This window comes from Pagrus pagrus (assembly GCF_965226575.1).
Source record: "Pagrus pagrus genome assembly, chromosome: 13".
Taxonomy (NCBI): Eukaryota; Metazoa; Chordata; class Actinopteri; order Spariformes; family Sparidae; genus Pagrus; species Pagrus pagrus.
In genome coordinates, this window is record NC_140197.1 from 19214149 (window position 1) to 19237492 (window position 23344).

Below are 23344 nucleotides of genomic sequence, written 5' to 3' on the forward strand. Positions count from 1 at the left end.
CGTAAGTGTATAGCAGGATCAACAGGCTTTTAAAGCAGTAATTTTTCAAGAAAGCACGTCTTTTTCAAGGAAAAGAAGGCTATATTAAACGTTTTTATACAATTTTATGATTGAATTTCTGCTCATTTACTGATAGTGTCATCAAGGGCCAAATGACTTTAAACAGTTATTTTGTTTATAAAAAGGATTTCTTTGTTTTGTTGACACAAAAGGAATAAATAACAAATACAAACTAACAAGCAAAAAAGTCAGCTCAATTATTGACCAAATTGTTATTTGAAACATCGGTATCAGCTCAGAATTTCCATATTGATGCATCCCTAATAATACTAATAGTAATAATAATAACAGCATAATACTGTATTTTGTGATATTATGACATTTTCTGAGACGTTATTGTAAAATTGCATATTCTTGTAACTCTAATTACTATTAATGATGATATGGATTTCTCACCCACGCCTTAGTTCTTAAAGTTGACCGAAATACTTAGTGTCAGCCTACCCACTCAGGTTGTGAATCAATATTTGGCAAGCGTCAACATGATGCACAGTTTGAGTGTAAACTAAAAATTTGTGTTACACAAAACTAAAATCATGTAGGGAGGAACACAATGTTACACAATTACCACATTTTGGAAAAGCATCACACATCAATGTAGTATCAGTCTGAATGAGCATATTAGGTCTGCCCTTTTCTGTGCAAGGTCATTCAGATTGACTTTGGGCAGAATAACTTGGTGACCAGTTCCTATTTTAACTTTACAGTTCTTTGGGACAAAAAAGTGCAGAGGAAAAGCTTCAGTTCCATAACTGAAAGCATGCTTATGGCTAAGCAGAAAAAGTGAACAAGAACACAGAACACACAGAGAAAATAAATAGAACCTTAATGAAGGTTGCAGTCCAATTCACACGTCTATGCCAAGGTCCTTCATGTGAGGGTGCGAGTGTGCCTTTGTATGTCAGCCAGTAAACATTTTACCAGCATAACAGCCACACCCACACACATGCTCTCTGAGTTATTACAGTTTGAGAGAAATACAACCTGTTTATCAATTAATATGGTGGCAAATAATGGGAGGTTAAATATTACAGCCACGGGCTCTAAATGGAATAAGTGAGCTTATTGTACATAAGATTAAAGCAACAAGTCTCAGAGTTACAGCAAGAGACATGGTACATAGTTGAGAGCAAGCACCTGTTACCTGCCAGAGGCCTATTCAGCACCAAGATTGAGACCACACAAATTTAAGAGGGAGAGGATACAGGTGAGCCAGAAAACTAGTGTATGGAGAAGTGCCTTCAGCAGGTTTAGTCTATTCAATGCCATTTGAATTGGCTCATTATACAACAAGGATATGATGAGCATATCCAGTGGCAAGAAATAACATGCCAAGTAGTGACAACGGAAGCTTTCACTGAGGACAGAATCCCAACACTTGAGTCACACTCACTATTCTCACCTGAAGAGGACACTGCTACTGACAGCTGTAATTCACCCAAACCTTTTCAGCAGCCACATCAAAATCTTCAATTAGACTCTTCAGTCTGGTAGATAATAACAGGCTGTGCAGCGGGCTGTTGCTGCCTTACCAAAGTCAGAGAGAAATGGGATGGAGGTGGAAAGATAGAGATGCTCCCCTCTATCCCCAAAGAGACAGGGAGAAAAGTTGTGAGCCAGTCATGGCAGTGCTAAAGGGACGTTAGATTTATAAGGAATCAGGCTGAGCATTGGGAAAGTAGTTAGTGTACAGCCTTTAACATGTGGTGGAAATGTTGGAGCGGTAAAGCTGCCTGTGGAGGTCTGATTCAGCCAGCAAAATTGGATAAATGCAAATAAATACACAAGTAAATGTATTGATACAGGTATTTACATCACTACTATCTGGGAACCACCTGTTAGTATATTTTACAAGAACAAAAAAAAAATTACAAAAGGGGGTCCATGGTCAAAGTGAGAAACATTTAACTTGCTGACTCCATTGAGGCAGGCTATAATAACATTATCTTAGACTATATGAGAGTCTTTGAGAGTAGTTGGTTTGTATAGTAGGAATAGCAGTTTGTCATGTGCAAAGTATCCAAATAAATGCAGATTTTTATCAAAATGGGGTTTCATTGGGGTTTTTTTTGGCCTGCCTTGGTGATGCTGGAAATATATCCAAACTAGGGGTGTCATGATTATTCAAATCCACGATTCGATTTTTTACTTTTGATTTTAAAGGTCACGATTCAATTTTAAACCAACAGCTATTTCCATTCCATTGCATTATTAAGAAGTATGAAGTACATTGCATGAACTAGAGTTATCATAGTTAACATAACTTTTTTTATTATAATTTTTTTATTATGTCTTGTGTTGTCTTTAAGGTGCATTTTCCTTTGAATGTGCACAAGTAGGTGGGAGTGGAGTTACAAAACAAAATTACCAGTCCAAATAACTGAAAGTCAACTCAAATTATGATTGTGCAAAATGGTGACACCCTTACCGTTCAGCCAGCATGAACTGTAGTTTGTAAACTGTTTATAAGGAGGTTTAAAAAAGACAATGTGTAAGTGGGACACCCTAGTATTAGGGAACAATTCTGGATTCATTACTTTTTCAGCAGACTGGTAGATGTAATGACGTAAAATGACGAAAATTTAACGCCACATTTAAAAACCGAAGAAGCACTGTGCTCGGCTGTTTCCTTGCCATTTGATTGGCAGTTCATTTGTAAAACCTTTTATTTGGTGCTTTATAAGAAGAGCTGTGATGACTTCAAGATGTGCAAAATTAGTGGCACACTACACTTGTAAAGCTGGGGCTGCAGTCATTTGCAGCGCAATGTTTATGAAAAACCACAGCCATTCAGAGAAAATGACAAGAAAAAAGGGCAATGTGAACAACCTGACAGGGCGAAAAACTATTTTTACTCAGCTCTTGCAGAGACCGAGATTTGAAAGAATGAAACAGCTCAAAGTCTTGCTCCAGAGGATATGGATGTGTGAGATACTACAGTTAAGAGCAGAGGTAGGAAAAGGGTAGAGTTAAAGTGGGCTGCAGGGCAGAACTGATTGGGGTGGCTGATTGGTTGGCATCCAGTGCCGCCCATCGTTCTCCTCATCTAAATCAGTTCCACCTCAGCTGAGGTATTAACCATCAGATCCAGAGTATCGTCTGCCACCGCTCTACACGCTGGGAAAGGTAACATTTTAACACATGACTGTTTAAATGTGTGCTAATGCTGACAGAGCTGATGCTCACCCTGGGGTTGGGTGATCATGTAGGTCCGCCAGACAGGAGTTGGAAACCCCGTAGGGTTGGAGAGTGGCTGCCCATTTCTTACCTTAGGCACTGACACACACATTTAACCATACAAATGAAAACAAGCCTGACACTGGCCTGGACAAGAGGTGCAAACACAGACTGACACGAGACTTGAGCACCATAAAAATTTGTCACACATTAACAAAAACATCAAAGACAGGCTGCTAATCTGTGGTTGTGAGCGACAGCACAGTGGGCAGTGGGCTGGATATGGCAAAGGGAGACGCCTTTGCTATCTGTCAGCCTACCAATGACAGAAGAGCTTCACCAATAACAAACGTGACTCAGTAAACCAATCCCATTCAGGTATATAGTGATAATACACCTTTGTAACACATCTATGGAATCTAGCAATAGCCATAATGAATTAAATCTTTGAAGCAACTTAATACTGGCATCTAACTTTAAAATTTAAAAGCCAGTGAATGTATTATTTGATGCTTTGAAAACCACCCATATGGAGTTATTTGGTCTGATTTCTCCTCTTAAAATTAGTCTGTACTCACTTTCTCTGTAAATGCATGTTTTACAGAGATTCACTTCATCCACTCAAAATACTTCAAATTCAAAAGAAGCCAAGTAAATTTAACTGTGCACAAGATAACAAGAAAAATGCAAGGGAAAAAATGTCAGAAATATTCTCAGAATTAGGGCTTTTTCCAACTTGAGACCAAAAAAAAAACTGTGCCTATCCTCCCACCTGCAGCCAAGCACTTAAATTCTTCTCAGTGTACTTAAGACCCTGAGCTGCATCCAAGACTTCAAAGAGAGCAGATCTACAAGAGACACTGTGCAATGTCTCACTGAATACATGTTTCTGTGTGTCAACCAAGACAGAAAGGGCTTCTGGCAGCAGTGGGGGAGGAGTCTCAGTGTCAGGCTGCTTTATTGCACAGCAAAAGCTCCTGTCACCCCTGAGAAGATGAGCTACCTTGGCTGAAGACCGAGGACTGTCAGTCGGCTAGATAATACAGCCACCCACAGAAGACAAGACGGACTGAACAAAGAAACTTCTCTCAGCTGATTGTATGGCAGACAGATGTTTCCGATCTCCAATGCAATTTAAATAGAGCACCAGTCTTTGTGTACGCTCGAGAGGATGAGAGTTGAGAGCAGTGGTGCGATCCCAAAACTGAGACAGCGCATGCTTTTTTGATTTTGAAGCTAGCAAAAGAATACCAACAAAGCAACGTGCCGTACACAGCAAGTATATTTTAATACTACTTCAACTTACGCTTTACCTAGCAATTTTCACACCATAATTTTTAGCCTAGAAAAAAAAAGTTTAAGTCACAAGTATGCTCTTGCAGTAAAGGGAGCTCACTGAGAGGTTTACCGTTATTAAGTAGGGATGTCCCTAACGATTGATTTAAGGGGTACACAATATGGATTGTTTCAGCGGACACCTGCTTCTCACAACCAATACCGATAAGATAACTGATCATTGCGCATTTCTGTATTTTAAAAAAGGAGAGTTCCTAACCTGTCATTTGTGCACACCTAAGAGTAAGAGTGGTTAAGATACAGTAAGCAAAGATGGATGATTAAATATTCCACAGCTCTGATAAGATTGGTTGTGTTAAAACTTGTAGGATTTTCCCTCCTCTCAGGAACTTTACAGCATGTTTCGCAAATGACCACTGTATTGTCTTCCTCTGAAACTGTTAAAAAAACATCCACGCCAGCTCCAATATGTATTGCTCTCTAGTCTACACTGCATAGCTCTACACAGGTGCAAAAGTTTCATGTCATGAGTTCGACAAATGTGTGCTACACCTTCACCAAAGTGAGAAAACAGAGTCAAAATTGAGCATTTTATTGGATTTATTGTATAAGGTTAAACATTATCGGTACATTACATCTTAGACAAAACTTAACCGGTGAAATTACATTTGAATGAAAGTTATGTTGACGTGGAATTTGAATGTGCGCACTAAAGAGGTCATATTACGCTAATTTTCAGGTTCATACTTTTATTTGTGGGTTCTAGTATAACAGGTTTACGTACTTTACTTTTCAAAAAAACACATTATTTTTCTCATATGGTGCATTGCTGCAGCATCCCTTTTCACACACGTCTTAAACGTTCCGTTTAACTACAGAGTGAGACATCTCGCCTCTGTTCAATCTTTGGTGATGGTTGCACATGAGCATTACTTAACGGGCGGGATGTGGCCAGTAAGAGGCAGGGTAGGGCGGGTCACACCAAGCAAGGTAGTGTGATCTAAAATAACACTGCTAGTGGTAGCAACTGTATGTCTGCTGACTGACTGAAGTATATATATTTTATAATAAATATATAAAAATATATATATATAAAAAAAAATATATATATATATATATATATATATATACATAACACTTGTTACATATGTGTGACGCACATACATTACAGAAGTAAAGGCTTGACTCCAAACCAGGCATTTCAGGAACAGTGTTTTCTATGGGAGAGAGTAACTTCCTTTGACATGGACTTTGGCCTTTTTCACTTTGCAGACCTTTTATATGCACAAAAATGCTTCATAACACAATAAAGGAAAGGCAAAAAGCATAATATGACCTCTTTATTAAAATTTAACCGACGAGCAGTTTTTAATCGTGCAACAATCAACTCTGACGTAGAAATTACTTGATTAGTCAATCTCCATGAATATTATTTTGACAGAAACATTTTGACACAATGATTCAGTAAAAACACCAACCATTGCCTGGTGTAATTTCTCCACTGTCTGAGATTTCCGGCTCTCGTCTGTTTTCTCTCATTGTAAACTGAATGTCTTTGCGTTTTGGAATGCAAAATGGGCAAAACAAGATGTCTGAGGACGTCAACCAGGGCCCCACAAAATTGTAACAGACATTTATTATATTTGATCGATAAAACAATGAATTGAGAAGAAAAAATTTAATCAGCAGCAGCAGCCACCCAACCCCTCTTTTCTCTGCTTTCCTCTGAGAGATACATTAAATCTTCTTTCTCATGGAGAACCCATGTAAGAGTCCACTTTTCAGACAACATCAGCAGGTTTCCCTCTCCAAAGAGTGAGTCACTATCTAAATCAGTTCATACATGACAGGATATGTCTTGGAGTCACCAATGGATGCCAACGGTTCTATTCAAGTTTTAAGAAGTCACTTGTAAGTGTTGGAAAATCTGCAAATGCGGAGACCTGGTGCCAAATTTTTATTACTCTGTATTTAATTTATCTCGACAAGCACCGAGTAGCAGCTCCCACTTCTTAGACTGTCAATCTTCTAGACATTTTTGAAAACATAATAGCTTCAGTGTAAAGATTGAAACCTTTAGTTGTCCACTTCAATCAAGCGACAATCAAGAAATATGGACTCATCTCTCATTCACCAATAAATGCAACACAGCACTTTTCTGAAATGTCAACCCATGTACATGAGTGAAAATGTCTTTATTACAGATGAAGTCTGCAAAAATGCAGCTGTTGGTCAGCCATAATAGTTGACATCATAAAAAAGGGCTCCTGGGTGCAACTCTTTTGGGCACACTGGTGTGTCTAAAATTTTGCCGGTCTGATTTTTAAAAAAGTGTAGCTATTGCAATTTCTTGCTGAATGTGCTTTGATTTCCATGAAAAAAAAAAATCTATCTGCACCTTTATTCCTGTTTGCAATCACTTCCATAATGTGTTCAATTAGATTATATGTATTTTTGGGTTCAATGAATTCATGTGCTGGTGCACCTAAATGAAAAAGTTAGGCGCACTAGTGCAACCAGTTTAAAACGTAGGTCTGGAGCCTTGTAACTAATGAGCACTTTAAAATTTGGGTGTAATTTGTGTAATGCATAAGATTGATTGAAGATTTATTTCTGTATCAACTGATAAACACATGCACATATCAGAGCTTGAACAACATTGAAAACCTCACAACTTGCATGTAAGAGGGTGGCATGCCACCTTAGCAGATAATTTAAGTAATTATGCAATGTGCTGGCCACAAAATATCTAAGCTTATTAAAAAAGGTCACTTTATTTTTAAAAAGTAAAAACTCCTTTATGTAATCAAGCTACGCTGATGTGCAGGTTGGTGAAGACACATACCCCAGGGCTAGTAGTCCATAATGTTCTGTTTTATCACGGCAGCAGTTTTTCTCAGCTTGGAGGCTATGTTAAATATGAGCCGGCAGCAGAAAAGATAGATACAAAACACATGTAGTCTTGCGTTATATCTTTCCAGATCACTTTAAACCCAGACCATTCGTGCATTTTGCTGAATGAAAGAGGGGCTGAACCTTCAGTGGCAGGCTGACCCAGTGGTGAGAGAGATTATCTTTCCTTCAGACAACTCAGGTTCAAGTGCTTGCGGCTGTCAAGAATCTGCACTGCTGAAGGGCCAATGAGCAAGACACTAAATCCAATCCAACTACAGGATCCTCTGTGTTAACGGGTAACAAGAATAAGAGGTTTTTTTAATCCATTTCTGGCTAGGTAATGAACAGGTGCCACGGCACGAAGACGGTACCAGTCCAACATGGGGCAAAAAAAAAGGAAAAACCAACGTCATACGACTTGTACAAACATAAAATGTAATTAATTTGTGTCTCAGAGATGTTGTGATTGCTCAGCAACATTATGTTGTTGGTTTTTTTTACTTTTGACCCTTTAAAGGCTGAAAAGTTGGGGGCACACTCTCCCAGATGAGTTATTCTAATGTGATGAAGAGGCAGTGAGTTTGCACTTTTGTAAACGCTAATTGTAGATTTAATCCAACAATCCTACGGGAACTTGGTGGACAGTTTTCCTATGATATGTGCACAGAGGATGGATTTACATTGTTGTAGCTCTTATCCTTAAAGGTGCATGCATCAAGCCTCAAAACACAGCAGGGCTGTGCAACTGTGCGGACTTCACAGACATACATATGGTTGCAAGTTTGCACATCCTCTTTATCAGTGAGTTGCGTTTGTAAGACCGTGTCCTGTTCTTACCTGGGCCATCTGATCCTGAGAGAGGTGAATTGAGCTTAGGTCGCTTTGCAGTGGGGGGTCCGACATCCAGCAGATTGTCAGCCATCCTGATCGGCAGATTTTATGAATGGTTGATGGTGCAGGAAAATAACAGCAGGATCTGTCCAACTTGGCGGCCTCCGGCTCGTAATGACTGGTAACTTTTCCTAACGTTACGCGTAAAGGAGCAATTTCACAGTTTTTTTTTTTTTCTTCTTCTGGACTGGCAGACTGGCGAAATGCTGCCTGGAGAAAAAGGTTTCAAAAGAAAGGCAACAGCGCCACGCTTCGCCGCCGAAGATCACCCCATGATAATCCAACACCCAACACCCACATAATTATCCTTAATAATTACGTCCAAAAATTATTTCAGTTCGAGAAAAATAAATAAAAATCAATCATAAAATATTACAAAAGGCGTAGGCAAATCCCTTTCTCCGCAGATCGCCGGTTTCACGTCTGTACAGAATCATTTTTTTCGCAGTCGAAACGAGCAACCATAAAATCTATCTTGGGCTTAAATAAAAAGAGCAAAATTCAAAAAATATTTTCTATGAAGTGGATTATTTTTCTCGTCGCTGTCTCCCGGTAAATACAGCGTCTCGGGACGGAGATACGGCGAGAAGCGGCGCTCTCTAAAAGGGAAATCAAATATACAGTGGGCTTTCGAGACGATAAAAACCCACGTAATCCTCACATGTTTGCATTAATTCTCATCGGAAGAACTAACACTTCGATTTTCTGGACGAAAAAAGCCGTTTGAGCCCGGTCTGGGTACCTCCGATCGGTTTTTAAAATTAATGCTCCCCCCGAAATCCCGATTCTGAGCCGCGTCAAGATGGCGGCTGTTGATTCCTCCGATACAAAAAAAAGTTTTTTTTCTTCCCAGCTAGACTGTGGGGGGAGGAGGGGGAGGCGTCGCGCTGTGACGTCCTGACGTAAACCTGAGTCCCACCGTGCGTCATGGGGACGTACGTGAAGTTGCCTCTAGGGGAGGAATAACCCCCCGAAAAATGAATTTTACTATGTGCTACCTGCTTTAAACTTCACAAACACATAGCAGGCACTAATACACATTTAAAGTATTTACTTTAAACAACAATGCATTGTTAACACACAGTCAGCAGTACTTAAATTCGTAGGTGGTGGTGGACAATAAGTAGGCTTACAATTTTAAAAAAGAAGGTACAATTTATAGTACTTGTACTTGATTATTTCCGTTTTTTTGCAACTTTTTACATCTATACTATTACATTTCAGGGGGTAAAGTGACCAAGTAGGCCTATATTTAAGTGCTGTACAGTGAAAATGCTGAGGTACTTATAGTTGATTATTTCCATTTCATGCAGCTTTTAACAGTGTTTTAAAAAAGTAGCTACCCAGAGTCATACTTGAGTAAAAGTAGAGATATCAAAAATGTGTAAATGTGTATGTTAAAAATGACTTTGGTAAAAGTTAAAGTCACCAATATGAATAGTTAAAATATCTGATATTAAATGTAAAAGCCAGTGTCTTTCAATAAATGTACTGAAGTGTCATGGGTACAAGTACAAGTCAAAAATATAAAAATACAGATATTTACTTGAATGTATATACTGTATACTATGGGTTGACCAATTACCAGACCCAATATGTGCAATTTTTCCAATTATTTGAAGCATTCAAATTTGAAATTTAATATAGATTAAAATATATTTTGAAAATGTGCTTCTTTGGCTCTGATGCATCTGCGAAGTAACTGGCAACTAAAACTAAAAAATAAGATATTTGCCTCCAAAATGTACATCTACTTTATTACATTTCATTGTGAAATATTAAACCTTTTACTCTGACAGCTGGTTATTTTACAAATTCAAAATGTTCATAGGCTACAAAGCATATGATCACCCTTCAAAATATGAGTCATTGCTATATATTTAACTACCTATAAAGTACTAAAAATTGGCTGTACTTTTTGAATACAGACCTTTTTTTTTACTGTGCTATTGCTATTTTTTCTTTACTTTTTACTTTTTACTAAGGCATTTGAATATCTTTCTCGTTAATTTTATATTACAATGTCCCATCAAGGTCCCCATACCAATACATTATATCAGAACAACTTTGAATTCAGGTCTACCATAGTGACATATTTTCACATACATAAGTTATTTTTCATTTGTAAAACAAATTAGGAATGTTGCGGTATATCCGTATTGGCAATAACTGTGGTAATAAAAAAGGAAATATTGATAGTGTATTAACAATACACACATTTGCTCCCTGTGTGGGCACCAGTGAAACCAGTGCTAGAAGAAGTATCAAAATTCTTTAGTTAAAGTGTAAATGCATTCAAAAGCGTATTTAAATCAAAGGACGCAACTAATACGAATACAGTACAAGTACTCATTATGCAGCATATTTGTCCCTTTTAAATTGTATACATCATTAAATTATATTTACTTATTCTTAAATATAAGCTGCATTTAATGTTGAAACTGGTTTGAAGTGAAGCTAATTCAAACAATTATATTCATAACATTATTTCACATATAAAATGATTTAATGTTTTGTATGTAAATCTTATCTCCAAAAACAACATTTTAAGGTAACAGAGTAATACTGCATACAGCATAAAACAGAAGGACTCAATCAAAGTACAAGTACCTCAGTGTTGTTGGTTTGTTCAGTAACTAAAGAACATGTACCTTCTTACAATCCACCACTGATAAATACAGAACCACATGTAGTGTACAGGCTATGAATTCAATCGGACAACATTTCCCAGCAACTGACTTTATTCAACTTTAACCTTCACTTGGATACCTATTAGCGTGCTCTATACAAAAACAGTTCCAAAGAAAGCAACAATTCATGAAAACTTGGCTTTAGCAGGCTACTGAAATACGGCCTACCTGCACACACCTAGTTGTGTCTCACCAACTTTATTTGGCTAGTTTAAATAAAAAAACAAAACAAAAAGGAAATCTGTATTTATTGAAGCCTTACTGTCCGAGCATGTTATACTTTTTGAGATGATGAAGTTGACTTAAATGTCCTGGTCACATTCCTGCTAAGATTAGAGCATCCCACACACAACCGCACAGTTTTACAAACACTCGTACATTTTTTTATGCACATGCAGGCGAACGGACCACACAAGTATTATTCCAACATTGTTTAAGTTACCCAGACTATTTAATATTCTAGTACATGCGCTTATATAAATAATAGAAAATGCTCAGATACTATACAATATAAAGGCATACTGTACATAAAAAGTGAGTGCCTTGTGCAAATGTGTTTAAACAGTGATTATATAAATGACCTTTCTTGAGCGTGCACAACACAACTTAATGCAAATTAAAGGATAAGTTCACCCAAAAATGGAAATCCAATCATTATCTACTCGCAGTTTTGCATCAGTATGACGGTGGGAAGATAATGACTGAATTTTCATTTTTGGGTGAACTTAACCTTTAAGGAGGAGTTCAGATAACACGCAAAGATGACAATGACACTCTTTGGCATCAAAATTTTCTCAGTGTGCCATTCTGCTCATTCAGAATGTCACTTACATCTCCATAAATCAAAACCGCATCGAAATCAAACTCGTTTGCACTGAAACCAAAAAGATGTGAGTTGACACTTCTCAGTGTTCCCATTTGTCACATGTACAATACTAATCCAGAAAAAATGTTCAGAGTTAATAAAAAACACATTATTTAAAAGAGCTTATCAGAAATACTAAGGAGGGAAAAAAAGTGATATAACTTATATGCTATACCCGACACTCTATTAAGCACTTAACCTTGGATAGTAACAACAATAACTAATGTAAGAGTCCTTTTATTGTAGTATAAGAAACAACATTTCTGGGCTGGTGAAAGGGTTGTGTGCTCATTAGCGTAAGAAGGTAATTTTCCCTTTCAATCCAATGACGATATTATTGCATTTAAAAGAACCCAAGTCCATCTGAGCAATACATACAGCACACAATGGAAAACCAAACAAAAAGGAATTAAAAAACTGCAATAAGGCCAATTAATGTTGAATGTGTTTGGTACGTTTACCTTTAATATCGAGAAAAGGCACTGCTCAAATGTCATGATCTGAGAAAACTTCAAAAATAAAATGGGATCCAAGCAAAAAAGTAAACATTCTTCTGCTTATGCATACCACCAGCTTTTGAGAAATTAAAGCAACTTAGAGTATAGTGGAAAGAAAAGATGAAGAAAATCAAGTTCAGAGTTAAAAGGCACGAGCTACCCTAGTTTCACACATAGAAAGATGCGGCAGCTGAAAGAAATTTTTCGATGATTATTAAAGAAGGCAAATTGGTTCTTTGTTGCTTGATTATTTAAAAGTACTGATGATGAAATGTTAATTAAAAAATATGAAGTTAACTGTTTTTCAGGATATCTAAAAATGTCAAAAAGATAAGACACTGAAACTTTTTTGCCTCTGAGCACACAATCCTTCTTGCTGAGAAACAGTGACATAGAGAAAATGTAACAGCACGAGAGATTTACAGTTTGATTTCCTTAATAATGCAACATAATAGTATGAAATCAGTGAAGTCAGAAAAGGAAGAGTAAAAACACCTATAGGGATTAATATGAATTACATTTGGTGCACTGCCTTTGCATTTGCAGTGCATTTACATTAAGTTTCATGCTGTTGAAAAGTATGAAGCGGCTAATGCGTCCAGCTGTTTCCATCCAGTAATGTCTTTCAAATCAAAAGAATCAAGAGAAGGGAGCTTCAGGTAAACAGTTCAAGTTTCGTGTAACAATAAATACGATCAAACACATTTATTTTTGATTTGTGACATGTGTGTATCCATGTCTTAAAAGCACTATCAACTAACACACAGTGATTCCACAGCAAACCTAGGCAGTTGTTCTCTCTAATCGATATACAGTCGCAGCTAAAGACACTCTACAGGTACAGCGGTGCCTTGCTGGATCAACGCTAATCACAGCTTGAGCTCCCATAAGATCTTGAGGGAGGGCACAAACACTAGTAACAGTTAGCCTTGTCTACGTTGCTGTTGTTGCACGCATGCATGATTAAGTGTAGCTGAGACCGTCATGCCTCAGTACTGAGGCAATAAAAAGATCTTAACCAAGGCCAGAGAAGGAGCTGCCACATCAGCAACTGATTTTTTTTTTTCTCCAACTGCGTTCCTAAACATGTTTGTCATCCTCCAGTTTCACCAAATCAGTCAAGGAACTCATCGTCACCTCTCATCATTAAACCCTGCATGTTCTCATTATTACACAGTCACATACAAACACACACTCACACACGGTATGCATGCAAATACACTCACACAACACACAGCCTGGCCTCGTCTGCTCATGTAGCCTGAACTGATTAGTCTCTTTCTGGTTATCATGAAGAGCATGGAAACAGGCTCTGCTGCATTCTTGTGCAGATTTTACTAATACATATCTTGGAGTAACATCTTATTAGCTTTCACTTGAAACACTGTGGCACTTTCCATATGTAAGGTCAGCTTGCTGAGCTCTTCTTTGATAAAAGGCAAAATATCATAGCAAAACATAGTTTACAAAGTAAAATTGTAACAAAAGCAAAGCATTTGTCCAAAAAAGTCTGCTTATTTACAGTTTTCCCTTTATGTTATTCGTCCCTTACTCAAAAAGGCTTGGTCTAAACATTATTCTATTCTAAAGGCACTTAAAAGACATATGAAAGAAAGAATTAAGATTAAAGGTGTACAGATAATCAAGTAAGTTAATGGGAGACGATGGGAGACGATGGGATCCGTAGCAGGCAAGAGAAAGTTCATAGTCAGCCATCACCATCTTCCCATTTCCTCCCTGTTTCTACCTGACACTCACTCTGCGGTCCTGCCAGCACCCTCCACTGACAGTATCATCCAATCAGCTACCTGGCCTAGGGGTCTTTCTCCCTGATTCTGCCTGTGGTAGGACCAAATGTACAGCAATTCTACAAATGCCAACCGGCAGGAACAAGACCTTAAAGGGTAGAGGATCTATGATAAAACAAATTCTTAAAGTCTGGTTAACTCTCCAACATTACTGTCACAATCATCCTCGCATTTGTCTTTCTTGATGTCTTTCGGGGATATTGTCGTGGAATTTTGGGGAGTATTTTGCTGGGCCAAGGATGAGATGATGTGCTGTTTGTTATTTGCAGAAGGTCCTTCTCGGTTGGTGACAGGTACAGATGTCATGCCACCGTGAGACGTAGATCGCCTGGCATGAGAGGTTTCTGTCGAGGGGCGTCTTTCACGGCTGGTCACCTCTTTGTCATGGCCAAGCACCGTCGTGATAGAGGAGCCGGCGCTGGCACTGGGGACCAAAGTAGTGGTACTGCTTGCATTTGTGTTGGTTGTGGGCACCATACTGGCGATTTCATCTGTGGGCGAGCGCCCAATGCTACCATCCACTTGTGCCCGGATCTCTGGTGAGACTGAGAGTTGGTACTGAGGCACAGGGCCACTGTCACCGCTCTTCGGGTAAAGGAAGGTCTTCATCTGACCTTTGCCTTTGACGTTAACTGTGCCACGGTAATCAAACTCATAATCCATTCCACTGAGCACACAATAGCTCTCCTCGCTGACCTGGACACGACACTCCACGCCTGTAGTGTCCATACGACTGGCGATGTTGACCGTGTCGCCCCAGATATCATAGAGAAGCTTAGTGGTGCCAATCACCCCCGCTGTTAGAGGCCCGTGATTGAATCCAATGCGTAGTTTGAAGCCAAAGCCCAGCATGTTCTTGTTGAAGTCGTCCACAACACGCATCATTTCCAGCGCAAATTCAAAAAGAGCGCGGAGGTGGGCATGAGGATGCGCCGCATCTGCACACTGCTGTGCATTGAGTCCTGCTGCTGCCATGTACGTGGCCCCGATGGTCTTGATCTTTTCGATATTTGAGAAGGCAGGCTTCCGTAACAGCTCATCAAAGTCTCCAATTAGCTCGTTGAGGACCCGGTAGCACTCCTTGCCTCCCTCGTAGCTTTCCTCATAAAACTCACTGAAGTTAACAATGCTGGCGAATATGACACCCACATTGTCGTGGTTCTTGGAGTAGCTCTGGGTGACCTTCAGCTGCTCGGCTACATGGATGGGGATGATATTGCGAAGCAGCCAGTCGGCCTGGTCCCTCATGTTCTGGATCTTGATGCGATGTTGATCAGCCTCCACATTGCCGTGGTAATGCAGGCGGTGACTGACCTCAAATTCACGGTTAAGGAACCAGACCAGGAGGAGGAGCAGGAAAAAGGCCACGCAGGCCTCGGGGCCCAGCAGGTCCCGTGGGTGTGACTGTGGGTTGGAGTCTGCTGGGCTGTCAGCCATGATGATGGAGCTGTTGCTGCTGCTGTTGCTGCTATTGTTCTGGCCATCCGACCTTGAGTAGGGAAATAAATTAATAAATAAAAAGTTAAAGATAAGGTTAGAAATAGTAATTTGCTTCTCAAAATAAATGTGGCGCTTCTCAAGGTGTTAGTAAACACCATAACTATGGGATCACTCGGCATGAGTTGCTTGCACCCGACCAGTGCTTGAAGTAGGCTGGTACTCACTGGTATGCAGTACCTGCACTTTTACGTTTTACTGTTTGGCGTACCATGACTTTTTTCGTGTACCCGCACTTCTCAAAAGCTGAGTACCGGCACGTACACGTAGACGTACATGTACATGTACACGTACAACTGATTGGTTGATGAGCAGGTGCAAACTAGGACACTAACATTGCTAACAATAATCATTGTACCTACCAGAAAAACTCTCTCTTAAAAAGACTCTTAGCAACACTGGAAGAGATAAAACAAAAGTGACACTCATTAATGCATCGCTACCCAATGTATATCACATTATCTCTACACTAATACTGAACACACAATAAATCAAATGACATCTGACAAATCTTTGAACAAAAAATATTTCCTTTCATTGTCTCTTTAGTAGGTCATACCTGCAGGGGGAACTGAAGAGCAAGGCAAGCATTGCTACTCCCACCAGAGTCGCTAGGACTGAGCGCATCCAGTAGCTGAGCTGGCAGAAGTTACAGTACTGAATGATAGCTATGATGACAGCACAGCAGATGAACATGTTGAGCTGGGAAAATATAGGGCACAGAGTCATTAGTCAAAAGAGCCATTAAAGTGAACACATAAATTACACTGACTGCAAGCTGTATTAATATACTCCGCAACTAAAAGACGTATGCTGAATGTAATAAAGTCAGAGGTGGAAGTTTTATGAGCACAGATGAGATTCTTAACATGATGAATGAGAGAGAATAAATCTGCTATGAAGACAGCAACCAAATATCAGTTCTAGTTTGTTCAGCACCCTTGAGATCAATTTGTAAACAGAAAAGATATGAAAAGTCCACCTGGATGGAGAGATGCGTGTCACAGGTGACATGTGAGAAGACGGCCACAGCCGGCAGGGACACCAGGATGGCTCCGATAAGGTGGCGCACGATCCAGCCTGAAATGACTCTCATCAGCACCTGAGTGCAATGCAGCAAAGTGTCCAGGTAGAAAGCCATACTGGAGAGGAAAAAAAACAGGATGCTGTGATTTATATAGAGATTATCATGATGTATTAGAGATAATATTAATAAAGTGCTGATTCCAGATAACTTGGCTTGAACTCACAAAACCTCTCAATACTCAAACAAAACCAAGGGCCAGTGAACAAGACTTATTCATTTATGATGAACTGCATGAATTATCAGTCAAAACTGCCCTTTTATCCACTATGGACTAAAACATCTTGATGCAATGTGTAATTTATGTTGGTACATGCTGCTCTGTTTATGTTTTTTGCTAGTATCTCCACTGTGGAGGCAGGTATATGTGCACAGCATTTGAGTTCAACACATATTTCCCTATGGGGACAATAAATCTTATTATTTTGCCTTAGATTCATTATTTGGGATGCCTTCGGAGCGCATCAATGCTTAGTGTATGAGAAAGCTTAGTGTCAGTTATTGGCAGTGAGAGGAGAACAGCACTGCTTTCTACTTATTTACAAAGCACTAATTGGTAACATATTAATACTGAGATTGAGAAACTGACTTTTAAATATTGTGGTCAGCAGAAATGGAACAATTTGCAGGAATGTGCAAAATCAGACGGGCTGGTTCCTTTTGTACAATTTACCACACTTTTGACTGGCGTGGAGCAGTGAAAATGTGTGTGTTTGTTTGACTGTCTGTTGTGTAGTTTGTTGTATTATATATGTATTGTATTATATCTATATGTTTTTACATGTTTTTCATTCAGGGTGGCATTGGCCCTTTCCAATTTAAATAAAGGTTTCAATGAAAAACTGATGAACAATCTAAATCACCCACTTGAACTGACAGATACATTTAATCACTCAACATAATTTGGCACTTTTGCTCCAGGACTCTTATTTCTAATAATCCCTGTCTCAGATTTCCCTGGTGGCCAGGTAAGTATCCGTGCCAACATTTACCTTCCTGCTTACCCCCTTGATCATCTTTCTCTCTCCGTTCGAAAACAATTAAAAATGATTGAAATCAGAAAGCACATGGCAATAATATGCCCATGTGATTGCTGTGTAAACTAATAGTCCTAACACAATTTCTTTACACATCAGAACAACTTTCAAGTTGCAGTCATCAGCGACTTCAAGGAGGTAAAGATAATACGAAACCCTGCATGCAACCTTTCAGTTCCTTTACCCTCTCTATCAAGGGTCTGAAACTAACAAATCACTTTAAAACAATTAACTTCTACAATAAACACTCAAAGCTGAGCAACCTGTCTTTCCCTCTCCTCTCCCTCAAACCCTACATTCTTCTCCCAATTTTTTACAGTTGTGCTCCTTGAAATTGTGTTTCCAGAGAAACTTTCTCCTTGCAGATGAGACAAGAAGCCAATTCATTCAATTCCACAAAAAAATTATAATAATAATTTACCATCTCTCTTCAAGCTGTCCTTCCTCCATGCAGTTTTTTCATTCTTTCAAATTAGTAACGGGCATTTTGGTGTTAAATCCCAGTGTGGTTTGTCATAATTGATTCACAAGTTACAAAGTTAGTCACAGATTGCTAAAGACCAAATGTGAAGTAAATAGCTAATACTTTTGTTGTGTTTCTGCCTTTAAATGAATTGATTACTCTAAATCAGAAGTGCCCAAACTTTTCCTTTGGAGGGCTGACAGTGAAACTTAAAAGTAGGCCACAGGCCAAAAGCAAGCCCCTATTGTACTGTACTATATTGTTAAGATGCAAAATGGTACTATATAGAAGCCTTAAGAGGTATTTTTAAAGTTTGATCCAAATAGTTTTGTCTCCTTCTTATGACTAGAAAATGGGTGGGAAAAATACCAACATGATTTTTCTTCATTCCTCAAAAAAGTTTTTTTTACTTGCCTCTCAGGGCGTCTGTGTTTGTATGATCCCAAGTTCCCTTAATTGACTCGCTTCCTGCGTCACCCACTGAGCTCAGATTATGAAAAATAATTTAATAAAAATTAGGGATCCTTCACATTTAGTAGTATTTTTACCTCACAAAAATAATGCATGTACAGTGATTCATTTAACAATTTTCTGCAAGAAAGATCTGGCAGGCCAAATGAAACCTCCTGGCAACCTTTGGCAAAAGAAATTAAAAACAGGACACAACAATACATTTTAAACATGTGGGGGGCTCCTCCGACATTGTCTTGCAGGCTGGATCTGGCTCATGCCCCGCTTCTCTTTATCCAGTATCTCACCGTATAGCTATCAGTAGAGCCAGAACCTCCAGCAGGGTGGCTACAGCTGTCAGAATGAGCGCTGTTGTGGACAGACTCTGCTGGCTGACAAGCGGTTGAAGGAAACAGGCAAGTGAGAGAGCCAGAAACACTGAACAGCACAGCAGCATGTCCAGGAAAGAACTGAATGTTTGGCTGGCAAACGTCTGCACCACTGCTTGGGTTTCCACCTGGGAGGGAAAGAGAGAGGAAGGGGAAAATCGGCAAAAGCATAGCAGAAACAATCCAAAACACATTATTATTACATAATTACATAATATTAATGAACAAAAGATCCTCATTCAGGATAAGAATCAATAATTATAAATCTTAATAAGTAAGTCTCTATTGAAATCTGTCCACATAATGGTGCCAATGACTCATACTTTAGACTTAATGATGTAGCAACAGTTGCAGCCTTGAGAATGAAAATGCACTTCTAAGCTTACACCAGCAGAGGACATCACAACCTAATATAAAACTACTTTGAAGGTCCTGCAGTGATTCTCTTTGCCGCAGTCTTAGCCGGTCTGGTCAGAACGCAGTGCAAACAGGCTTCACAGACAAAACACAGACACGCAGAGAAACACAAACAGAGAAGTAGAAAGACATTCACAAACACAGACATTTCACGCTTACAGGTGGAGACAGCAGAGATGGGATGAATACACTGTTTTTCTCTGCTAGTTGTAAAACTCTGATGATTTCAGATCACAGTCAGACCAAAGATAACTACAAAATAAAGTCAAAAATAACCGCACTTGTGCATGTACACTCATTAAACACACAGGCATACAAGTACCATTATGTCATGCATACAAACTGCTCATACACACACATACCTCCTCTTGGTAGCTTATCCGGTACGCAGACTCCAGGCTCTTCTCCAGGAAGGTGAGGCTCAGCTTGTTTATGGGAGGTTTGTAGAAATAATCCTTCATAAGGCTGTCACAGGCACAAAGGAGAGTTCAGCTGGGATTTTATATGTTACAATCAGCTTGTTTAAAATTGGCTCAACATTTCAGATAAACAACTAAGACTGATGACAGTTAATGACTAACCGACCAACTGTCCATTATCATGTTATATTCTCACCTGTCCTCCTTGATAACATCCACAAAGTGAGCATCGCTCCTCTCCCTGAAGTTTTTGGAGCGAAGAGGGATGAGCGCAGAGTGGTCCATGCCCATAGTTCCTCCACTCCACGTCTTCTTCTCCTTCTCCTGCAGCATCTCACACAGTGACGTCTGGCTGTTCTTCAAGGCTTCCAGCTGAGGGTTGAGCAGGCCGTTCAGAGCCTTGGGGCTGCGCCCTGCAGACACCGCTGGGGAGCACTTCAGATTTGAAATGTCCTACGGTGAAGAGACGGGAGAAAGAAGACCTCAATTTACTAAAAAAAGAAGGGGTGATAGTGGGTCTTTGCTTTGGAAATAGGTCAGCAATAATAAACTAATATCAAGCCAAAGAATCATGGCAATTTTAAATGCATGTGTCTGTAGGACACTTTATCTGGGACTCGTGGAGCTCCAGTTCTGTGAACTACTTTTGAGTCCTTCAATTTGCTTCTGGGCATGAGTGAACAGAACCAGAGTTGGTTCACTCTGCCCCAATATTTGATGAAAAAACTAACTTCGGAATATATACTGCAGTGTAAACACATATTAATAGTGCAAAACTCTCCTTTGAACTGAAAAGAGGCAGACATTTATCATCTTAGATAAACAGTTCAAATGGAATCCTTCCCAGTGGGAAGGATTAATAGCATCCAGCTGTGAGGTCGCAGGTGCTACATGGCAGAGGACCTGCTCCCTCTGTAGATATAAACGGCTCAATCCAAACACGATGACACACTAGGCAGGCAGTCTGCCAATGTTGGGTCATCTGTGAGCATCTGTGGCCCTATTTTTTGCAGTATGTCAGCGATTTCCAGTCAACTGAGCATGTTGAATCAGCAGCAGAGCCCGTTGGTGGGAGAAATCACTTTGATTGGCTGTTAGCTAAGGGAATAAGTGCAGAAGAACAGAAACAGGGGAAAAAAAGGGAAGCTGTTGCTGATGTTGTCCATGATTTCACACACCAAAACACCAAGAGTTGACAATGCCAGTGACTTTTGCAACGTTTTATGAGAAACACTCTGGATTAGAAGTGGCTATATAAGCAAAAGTTGTGTGAAAATGGTCAGCCAATGCTTAACATACAAGCTTGTTGGCCACTGATGTATAATGTGAGGCAAAGCAACAGTCAGCCTTTGTTGCCGCAATTTCGAAACACAACAATTCTTAGTTTGAGGTGATTATACACTAATGAACACATAATTGTGATTTATAAAACTCAATTTCTGCCATTAGATCCCCCTAAATCTTACACACTGGACCTTTAAAGCCTCATCTGTTTGGTTCTGGTAACAACAACAGGATTACCTTGCTGCTGTTGGTCTTGTGGTCGTCATGGCGGCCATTGTGCACCGCTCCTCCTTCATCCAGAACCTGATCCTCCCCTGGTACCAGGACCACACTGCAGGATAGACAGGGAGACTGCAGGGAGGTTGGAAGGGGGAGGCAGTATGGAGGGAGATGCAGCATATGGAGGCAAGAAAGAAGAAAGAGAATTAATGAAGTGAGAGACGCAGATCAAGGGAGGCATATGAGCGGAGAGACACATGAAAAGACGGCAGAGATCGAGATCAAGAATCTCAAGGGATGACAAATTGACAAAAGCGAATCAGAATTGTGGCAGCAAAAGACAAGACTTGTCACTTTAGCGCTGTGACATGTCTTACAATCATCTTACACATTTTATTGGCTTAATATTACTCGTTTCAACGAGGACAACACTAATGGGAGCAGCAGCAGGGCACGCCGAAACGAAAAAAGGGAGTTGGAGAGTAAACAAGAGGCGTAGAGGAGGTCTACACGGGCTCAAGGTCTTTTATTTTCATCACACTCATCCACTTGAAAGAGAATGAAAAGTGTGAGTGTGTGTGTGTACAAGAGAGATCTGTGTGATGCATGACAGACGTGCACAAATAGTGTGCTGGGAACCCAGAATACGCACCCTACATAATGTAAACACTGAGAGGTAGCGCACACTGTGTACCCACCAGCTAGATCAAACGTGCTAACATTTAGAACGACACCTGCCCTATAGATCCTGCCTCACATCCAAATGTCGTTAAGCCTTTTTCAAGATCCCTGAGTGTGATCCCTCATGACTGTGTTTGTGTGAGAGCCACTAAGGAGATGAGAAGCTGTAAATGGAGGACTCATCAGGTGAAGCCAGAGAGACCTGAGAAGGGCTTCCCGTCTCCCTGTTTCAGCTAACTCATTGCCATACCGAAGACCCCCCTCGATTCTCCCTCCTGCCTCCCATCACCCTCTCCATGCCCCTTTTTCTATTTTTTTTTTATTTCTCCCAAGTACCCCTCCCCCTCCGACTAGCTTGGCAGAGAGCTGAAAGATCTGTGCAGGGATCACAGGGTGCAGATGTGTACAGAGAAAGGAGGATTAATTGGGGTGGATATAAGGCACAGCGGTGCAGGGATTTGAGGGTAATTATAAGAGAATAATGTGTTTGGTGAGTCCATGACCTGGTGGTACAATTTGGAAGCAAATGAGAAATCTCCCTTGAAGGCAGAGCTAAGGAGGGGGCAGCGGACCGACATGTTCGGGGTTGATGAGGAAACCATGATGACGGGTCACTTATTATGTAGGCTGCCTGCTGGGGAGACCAGCGTTTGTCATTGCAGAGTTAATAAGATGTCATTGTTTTGTTTTAAGATTCTCCTCTCCAAGCTCCAAGCTTTCTCCTCCTCTCCGTCTCTTTTCACTCAGTTTTCGGTGCACCACATATATGCCGAACCTGAATCATTGTACCCTTAGGGCCCCCTTCATGGATCAGTTCTCAATTATGTTTTACTGTATATCTGTTTTGTTATCATGTGTATACACTCCGATATTTTTTTTGCTAATTATCTTGTGTGGCATGTCCTCTTCCAGGTCACTATGGTGGAAAGGAGGTTGGCGATGCCTTGGCCTGCTCAGTGGTCCTCCTGGATCCACACTCTTCACATATATTTTACAATCTACAGGCTTGGGCTGATATGAAATATTATCTAATATCGCAATACTTTCCACCATATATGATATTTTGCACAGTATCAAATATCGAACAACTATTACATCATCTTCAGGCTTTTATTTTGAAAAGAAAATGCATGCGGAGCTGTTGTGGCAGTGCAGGCCATGCATGTTGATATTTGGGAGGACACTACAGGTTAATTGGCCTGATGTAGCGCCATGCACACAGTGT

General features: G+C 39.9%; 2 protein-coding genes across 6 annotated transcripts in view; both read right to left on the minus strand.

The window, feature by feature from the left end:
- crebbpb (CREB binding lysine acetyltransferase b) overlaps window positions 1-9126 on the minus strand; it is a 35625-nt gene extending 26499 nt beyond the window's left edge. For all 4 annotated transcript variants that reach the window (XM_084371106.1, XM_084371104.1, XM_084371105.1 and 1 more), the window contains exon 1: window positions 8266-9126. In XM_084371106.1, the coding sequence (XP_084227232.1) occupies window positions 8266-8350 (85 nt within the window). In that variant the 5' untranslated portion in view covers window positions 8351-9126. The remainder of the gene's footprint in view (window positions 1-8265) is intronic.
- Window positions 9127-11042: 1916 nt separating this feature from the next.
- Window positions 11043-23344, minus strand: part of LOC311268146 (adenylate cyclase 9) — a 36603-nt gene continuing 24301 nt past the window's right edge. Inside the window, exons 3-10 of one of the 2 annotated variants that reach the window (XM_084371594.1) lie at window positions 21457-21570; window positions 20132-20388; window positions 19879-19981; window positions 19019-19227; window positions 16659-16818; window positions 16236-16378; window positions 16039-16074; window positions 11043-15668 (exon numbers count right to left, since the gene is read on the minus strand). In XM_084371594.1, coding sequence (XP_084227720.1) covers window positions 14303-15668; window positions 16039-16074; window positions 16236-16378; window positions 16659-16818; window positions 19019-19227; window positions 19879-19981; window positions 20132-20388; window positions 21457-21570 — 2388 coding nt within the window. In that variant the 3' untranslated portion in view covers window positions 11043-14302. The remainder of the gene's footprint in view (window positions 15669-16038; window positions 16075-16235; window positions 16379-16658; window positions 16819-19018; window positions 19228-19878; window positions 19982-20131; window positions 20389-21456; window positions 21571-23344) is intronic. The other variant, XM_084371595.1, reaches the window with a different exon arrangement.